General features: G+C 23.4%; 1 protein-coding gene across 2 annotated transcripts in view; it reads right to left on the reverse strand.

Annotated features, from left to right (window-relative positions):
* Nucleotides 1-2,771: 2,771 nt before the first annotated feature.
* Nucleotides 2,772-8,673, reverse strand: part of Sobp (Sine oculis-binding protein) — an 11,876-nt gene continuing 5,974 nt past the window's right edge. For both annotated transcript variants that reach the window (XM_017906999.1, XM_017906998.1), the window contains exons 4-6: nt 4,465-4,822; nt 4,170-4,378; nt 2,772-4,064 (exon numbers count right to left, since the gene is read on the reverse strand). In XM_017906999.1, coding sequence (XP_017762488.1) covers nt 2,772-4,064; nt 4,170-4,378; nt 4,465-4,822 — 1,860 coding nt within the window. The remainder of the gene's footprint in view (nt 4,065-4,169; nt 4,379-4,464; nt 4,823-8,673) is intronic.

The raw sequence follows: 8,673 nt of genomic DNA on the forward strand, positions 1-8,673 counted from the left end.
TTTCTATTTAATTATGCACTTTCATGTTAATATATAATTTATTATGACTTCGCAGGTTAAATGTCATACATTAGATAACTTATCACACACGGTATGGTACGCTATATCATATAGTTTAGTATTACAATCTATAAAATACTCAAGTGTTTCGAATGGGTCAGATTTATGTGCTGTAATGGACAACGCTGTGATACAGTTAATTATAAAGATCTTTTAATTTCAATTTCTTTTACTATATTTATCATAAATAAAATATAATTAAATGGTTACAATTAAAAAGAGCCGTCTATGACATTAAACTCAAAGCTCGAGTTCCGCAATGAGAATATAGATGGCTCTGATGTTACTGATACTTTAATAAATCAAATCGGCAGTAGAAAATTCACTAACTACTCAATATCTGTGTTTAATTTATGAACTTTTATAATTGCATCGGAAAGGTAGGTCCTTCAAGAACTTTCCAATATAACTTTCGATAGAAATTTGTCCCTAATTAATTAATTATTACTATCCTCTTTTTTTTTTTTCATTAATTACTATCCTCTACGCAATTAATTTATGAAACCTTATGCACTCATTAGAAAGACAATGTTCTTGCGAATCTTCTCACATAACTTTTGATCACATTTTGCTTCTAGTTTCATTTAGTATTATATATTTTCACGGAAGATCGCGATAGTTGTCGTTACGAAATCATGGACACCATTAAACAATAATTAATAAATTACTAATTCGTTGCAAATTATGTACGAAAATTACATAAGAATGTTGCTCAAAGTTTTAACTTTGCAATGAAATTATAAAAGTTCATAAATTAATTACGAAAATTGAGCAATTTATTAATTTTTCTCTGTCGGAACCCTTCTATCCTTTTCTATTCAATCTCTATTCTTGTCTATCACGTGACGAGCTCTTCGACGACCTCCTCACCTATTCTATATTCCTATTACTTTTCCGAGCATATGGTCCAAAATTATAGATGGCGCTGATCGCAGGCAGTAAAATTTTTATTTGAACTAGATACCTCTTTTGGTTATGTGTTCCTAATATATCTTAATAAATCAATTGGACAGTAGAAAATTAATAAGTTTCCAAGTTTTTGCAATTGATTCGTGAACATTTATAGCTGCACAGCAAAGTTGGAATTATAGGCAACATTCTTATACAATGTTTAATTTAATAATTAATACTTACATGAGCAATAGATTTTGTATTTCCTGTATCTAATGATTATATTTTCGTGTCCTTTCTGTAATAAATAAGATTGCTATAGAAAATTGTTTTTCTTGCAAATATTCTTATTATTCTGTAATAAATATATACTAGCATAAGGAAGCGTAAAAAATAAATTTTTTTATTAAGAAATTTTATTTATAATTGTTTATTTACAATGTTTTCATAGACGAAAAATGAATACAAAATGAAAAATAAATTGAAAAAAGCTACCAACTATAGACGGGAATCGAACTCCGGTCCTCCATCATATAATTAAAGAAGTAATGAAATTTTAATCATAAATATCTCAAAAACTATTCAGTAGTTACGGTTATAATGATATATTTTTTTAAACTGTATGACCATATCTATAACCTGCAAAGTTTCAACTAAATCGGTGACGCGAAGGACTTGCACTTTCCTTGTGAGTGAGACAAAATAATGGCAGCATCGATGTAATCTTTCAATCGTGATATTAGCTTTCTGTTTCCTAATAGCTAACATTTAAATTGGAAGTTTATACCAATGCTGCCATTATTTTGTCTATCTGCTGCTATTATATGAGTGTCAGCTGACTGGGACAGAAATGGGGATATAAATACGTTGTGCCTTCTTGTGGAAGCATAGTACTTACTTACATGAAACGGCTTATTTGCTTATCAGTAACGTATAAGTATACCTGTGGAGTTAAATTAATATAATATTGTAGATGTTTTTAGTATTTTTTAAATAAAAACACACTTGGTTGTTGTTTATTATTACAAAATTGTAATTATAATTTTGTCTTTATTTTTTAATAAAAATTTCTCTAACAAAAATATTTTTATAATTACGAAGTAAATTTAATGTTAAGAAAAATATAAATAAAATTTGTTAAGGAAATCATTTTTATTCTTTTTGTACATTATGATAATTAAAATATATAGTTATATTATTAATATGTTAAAAATGATTATCATATAAACATTTATTTATATGAATATTATACAAAGATATAAAAAGAGTAATATACTTTATTAAAAAAATATAATAAATATGAACCATAAAATCTTTCTGAAATATATCCCTAAGTAAATTTTTTTTAATATGCAACAACTTTAAAAGAAAATTATAATTGCAAAAAAATATTTAAAAACATTATCATATCAGTTACTATCTTGTTATTAAAATATTATATATTGATGTATATATCAATACTAAATCAAAAAAGTTATTTCTTTTTTTATATTACTTCTATTTAATTAAGATATTAGTTATTCAAGGAAAACTTCTCTATTTGTATTTAAATTTGTAAGCCAAAAACTAATTAAAATGGAGTATAGAATATTTTTTATTATTTAAGAGATACGCTTTTTAATTAAGAAAACTAATATTAATTACTATATTTTTAAAAGTTACTATAATTACTAAAATATTCATTTGCATTTAAGATAAAAAAAATTATCTATTAATGTTACTTTTTAGTTATTAATTACAAATAAAAAATATTTTCTGTTAATGTATACATTTTATTAAAAAATATTTTCTTATAAATTGTCTTTTAAGTTGCTATAAATTTATTTCTTTTTTTTTAATTGAATTTTTTCATGTGCATGATTAATGATTTCATTTGAGCGTTTTCTTTTCCTTAAAAGCCTTGTATGCTGTTGTAAATGATGCTCATCATTATTGGTTTCATTATTAGGTTTAGAAAGTGATGATGAAAAACAAAATTTATCCAATGTCACTTGTGGTAGGCTTTCTGTTGTTGATACATTTGTTGTTGTAATCTGTGAGTTATCGGACACAGAACATTTATTTCCTATTGAGTTTTTACATTCCATATTTTTACAATTTGAATCTTTAATATTTAAAGAATCTTCTTTATCAGTTAATAATTTACTAAAAATTGCTGTTGATATAGGAATTGGAATAGGAATAGGAATTGGTATAGGTATAGGTAAAGGATATGGTATGAGAACTGTAACAGGAGGCAAAATTGTTGTAGACAGCGAATGAAACAATTCTGTTTGATTTGATCGTTTAGATAATGAAGTTCTTGAAGACATAGTTTGTTTTTGATATTTTGTTTGACTAGATTCATCTGTACAAGACTTAGATAAAAGTGGAATTTCGTGACGCATTATAGGTGTGGCTGAATTTATGAAGTAAGATGGTGCTTGTAACATATTTTCTGATAAACTGCCATGTTTATTTTCTTGTAAATTTTTTATATTTTTAACGTGTATGTTCCTTTTTAAAAATGTATTGCTGTTTTCATAATGTGTATTATGGTTTATAACATCCGCCATACATTCCTTTTTTAAATCTCTACAATTCAAGTCATCTTTCTCTGCATAATTTACTTTACAATGAGCTTGATTAATCATGAAATGGCAGCATTTATTCTTTTTATTTATTAAAATTTGCTTTTTATCATGTTCATTAATATTATTTTCATTAATCTCTGCATAAATGTCTCTTTTTTGTTCATTTGAATTAGATTTTGTGTGTTTTCTCATGCACATTGAATCTTTTCTCTTGGATACTTTTTTATTAAGATCTATTGATTTTTGATTATCAAAATTTTGTTCAGTGTCTGTTGTCTTATTGTCATGAAGAGGTGGTGATAAACTACGAGTTAAATGTGCATCAACTAGGTATGTATCCTCTGTAGGAATATTTATTGGTGATTGACAACTTCGAAACCAAAGTTCTGGTGTTATTAAACCACCTTTCTCTGTATCATGAAATGAAACATTATTTAAACCTTGCAACATTAAATGAGTTTGTGTTTCATGGCAAAAAATATTAATTTTGTATTGATTCAAGCATTTGTTGCTACAAAATTGAAGTTGACTTTCACCATCCTGAAAAAAGAATACAGTTAATAATTTTGTAACACAACAAATACTATTCATAGTATATTACAGTATAGAATTTTAATTTAAAATTTTGATATTTAATTTACATACCTGAAGATCAACATAACTAATTGGATTTCGCATATGTCTGCACCAATCACATGTTTTTCCTCGGTTAAAAACTGCTCTTGTACCAGCTGCAAAACAAGCTTCACTACAAAAGTGTCCCGAAGCATTCATCATATTATAAGAAAGAGAATTGGATCTTCCTGATTCACATGTTTGACTAATTTTACCACACCATGAACAAGACATATTATCTATAAAAGTATTAAACATTATAACAAATATATTAGGATTTACCAAATTGCAAAAGAACTTTATATATATATATTTTATATTTTACCTGAATCAGTAGGATTTGAATAACTTTCATATGGTATTTTAGATGTAGATTCAAAAGACACTGGTTTCAATGATAAGGGGGATGATATTAATTGTGTATTCATAGACATTAAATTACTATTAGAATAAGATAAAGGGATATTGGAAACTTCAAAAACTGAGTTAGATGTATTCACTGATGGAGAGTTTAATGTTAATTTACTTGGAACAATATCTTGATCAATTTGAAATACTTGACTACTTTTTGTATTAGGTATAGTTGTAAAATGATCCAAGTTTAAACTTTTTGTACAACCACTATCCACTTTCTCATACCCATACCATCCCAATAATTCACTCATTGCTGTAGCTGCATATTCCTATAATAATATTTAATATAATATTTCGTTATTTATTGCATATAAAAATTATTTTTGTTAATTGCTATTATTATTTCTACTCATTTTACATGTATAAATGGTTTGTAAATATTAGAAAATACGAATATTAAAATGTATACAATAGTATAAATTTGTAATTCGTAAGTTTATAACTAATTCACCGACTAATAAATTTTTTCACATAAGCGGATGTATCGTATATTCTATCCTTAAAGCATTATTTTTTTCTTCCGATGTTTTTTTCAGATGAAGTATCTATTAAAGTCTCTACATATTTAGATTTTATTGTTATTTTATTACTAATACAATAATACAGAATAATTGATACACTTTTTTTTATTAATTAATACAATTTTTTACTTATTATAAAGAATATTAAAAATTATAACATATATTTTAAAACTGTCAGTTTAATAATTAATTCAGTTTTAATTTTGGTCTATAATTATACTGTATTCAAAGTTACAAAACTATATTTAAAACTAGATGTATTGTACTATTTAAATATACAAGTATATAAAATTAATATAATAATATACAACGCATAGTTTTCTTTCAATTTTTACATTTGTTTTATAACTCTTTCTCTGTTTCTAACTGCTTTAAAGAAATAATTCTTTTAAATTACGCGCGGGATATCCTTTATGTATTACATATGTATACCGAATAATAAGTCAATTCTGAACTAATTTTGATTATATATAATATATTATAATATATATTATTTTAGATGCCATCCTTGTCCGAAAAGTAATATTTGTTGTTATAAAAAGATACAGATTGTTAAATTACACGTCGAAGTGTATTTATTATAATAAAAATGATCTGATAATCTTCTACTACATTGATTATGATTATAAATTATAGCAAAGAGTAGCCTTTTGACATTATATAGAAATTTTGTTAAAGTCTTATATTTCTAAAACAAAATTACATCCTATATCTAAGTATGTGTATATATTCCACATGTTCTAAACGCGATTTCTATTTTTCTCGTAAAAATATATTTCCTTTATTTCTTATGTTGAGTTTTATTAATGCATTAAATAAGCACATAAAATGTATAATTGAAATATTTGTAAAATAGATATTTCTGTCTAATATTACTTATTATTATGAAATATTAAAATATTTTCCCAAAAATTGTTAGATAAGCATAAGAAACCACATGATTTTACATATTATTATTTATTTATGGTTTCAGACATAAAAATAAAATCTTCAAAACTTTCTTTCATATTCTTTTAAAGTACTTAATCATTTTTTACGAACTTCATTCGCACAAATTGTACAAGCTAAGATAGCCAATTTTCTTTTCTTTTTATTAAATTATATACATTTTATTTTATCATTTCATATCATGTACTACTTTAAAAACTGTTTTTATGATAAATTAATTATGCAAAAATTACGATACATTACAGCTATAATAACTTTGCTTCCTAATATTAAAAATTATTTGTAATTGTAGTTTCAATTTCTGTTTATTTTAAGAGATTTTAATATATCCTACTTAAAACAGAAAATAAAAAAAAGAAAATAATAGAAAATATAGCAAAGTATAAGAAATTATAATTTAACAAATTTTAAAAGGATATGGAGAAGAACGAATACTAAAGATCAAAGCAATGTTCTATGGAAAAATAAATAAATAAACAAGGTTTATATAAACTCGAATTACATTTCTAGCAGTAAAGAAAAAATATTAAATCTTGCAGTAGAGAAATTATAATGAGCGAAATTAGATTTAGTTACATTTTGCTCTCATATTACTTGTGTATGCATGAACCTTTAAGATATGATAAATTTCTAAGTTTATCATATTTACCAATAATTCTTGTTAGCATCATAGATGCCATCCTTGTCCGAAAAGTAATATTTGTTGTTATAAAAAGATACAGATTGTTAAATTACACGTCGAAGTGTATTTATTATAATAAAAATGATCTGATAATCTTCTACTACATTGATTATGATTATAAATTATAGCAAAGAGTAGCCTTTTGACATTATATAGAAATTTTGTTAAAGTCTTATATTTCTAAAACAAAATTACATCCTATATCTAAGTATGTGTATATATTCCACATGTTCTAAACGCGATTTCTATTTTTCTCGTAAAAATATATTTCCTTTATTTCTTATGTTGAGTTTTATTAATGCATTAAATAAGCACATAAAATGTATAATTGAAATATTTGTAAAATAGATATTTCTGTCTAATATTACTTATTATTATGAAATATTAAAATATTTTCCCAAAAATTGTTAGATAAGCATAAGAAACCACATGATTTTACATATTATTATTTATTTATGGTTTCAGACATAAAAATAAAATCTTCAAAACTTTCTTTCATATTCTTTTAAAGTACTTAATCATTTTTTACGAACTTCATTCGCACAAATTGTACAAGCTAAGATAGCCAATTTTCTTTTCTTTTTATTAAATTATATACATTTTATTTTATCATTTCATATCATGTACTACTTTAAAAACTGTTTTTATGATAAATTAATTATGCAAAAATTACGATACATTACAGCTATAATAACTTTGCTTCCTAATATTAAAAATTATTTGTAATTGTAGTTTCAATTTCTGTTTATTTTAAGAGATTTTAATATATCCTACTTAAAACAGAAAATAAAAAAAAGAAAATAATAGAAAATATAGCAAAGTATAAGAAATTATAATTTAACAAATTTTAAAAGGATATGGAGAAGAACGAATACTAAAGATCAAAGCAATGTTCTATGGAAAAATAAATAAATAAACAAGGTTTATATAAACTCGAATTACATTTCTAGCAGTAAAGAAAAAATATTAAATCTTGCAGTAGAGAAATTATAATGAGCGAAATTAGATTTAGTTACATTTTGCTCTCATATTACTTGTGTATGCATGAACCTTTAAGATATGATAAATTTCTAAGTTTATCATATTTACCAATAATTCTTGTTAGCATCACGTTATTATATTCATATTTAATCCAATATAAACGAAATTTTGTTTGCTCGTAAGAGAAAAATATGAATTACAATTTTTTATTTTAAACACTAGCAACTAAAGATCGCAATAAATGATCTGCAAAATGCTAATGGAAATATACTTGAGTATTTAACTTTCAAATGCCATGACTTGTCATATAATTAATTAATTTCTTACGTAAGTATAAATAAATATAATTAAAATAAACATAATTGATCTGCTTATTTTAAATTAATTAATCATTATTAACGAATTAAACGGTATTTTATATAACTAAATAAATCTATTAATAATATAATATATTTATTACCCGTGATATTAGCTATATAACAATTTACTCATAATTTTTGCATAAATTGATCACATTACCAAATATATATCGTAATTAGATAAAAATAGGTCATATTTTTGTATTAAAGAAAAAACGGTGACAAGCCTACTAAAATAATTGTGTTAATAAAACTGATTATTTTATTATAATTATCATTGCACCTATTTTTATTAATAATAATATTTATAAAATAATACATAGTTTCGTATTGTAGTAAAAAACATTAATATTAGAAGTTATAAATTTTTATTATGCATGAACTTATATTTTAAATAATTCAAATAATATAAAAAGAAAGCCTACTCTTGTTTAAAGATACATTTTTTAAATAATTCTAATTGAAAAAATACTTGTATTACATTAAAAAAATATACACGAATTCACATAGTTAAAAAAATAAGTTTTTGAAATATTTATCTTAGATATCTTTTTAATAGTGTTTAACATTTTTTTAAATTATTTTTCTAATGAATTTTTTCTCTTTATTTATCTTTATTTTTTTTTTTT

The sequence above is a fragment of the Eufriesea mexicana genome, unplaced genomic scaffold (assembly GCF_001483705.2).
Source record: "Eufriesea mexicana isolate 0111107269 unplaced genomic scaffold, ASM148370v2 scaffold6825, whole genome shotgun sequence".
Lineage (NCBI taxonomy): Eukaryota > Metazoa > Arthropoda > Insecta > Hymenoptera > Apidae > Eufriesea > Eufriesea mexicana.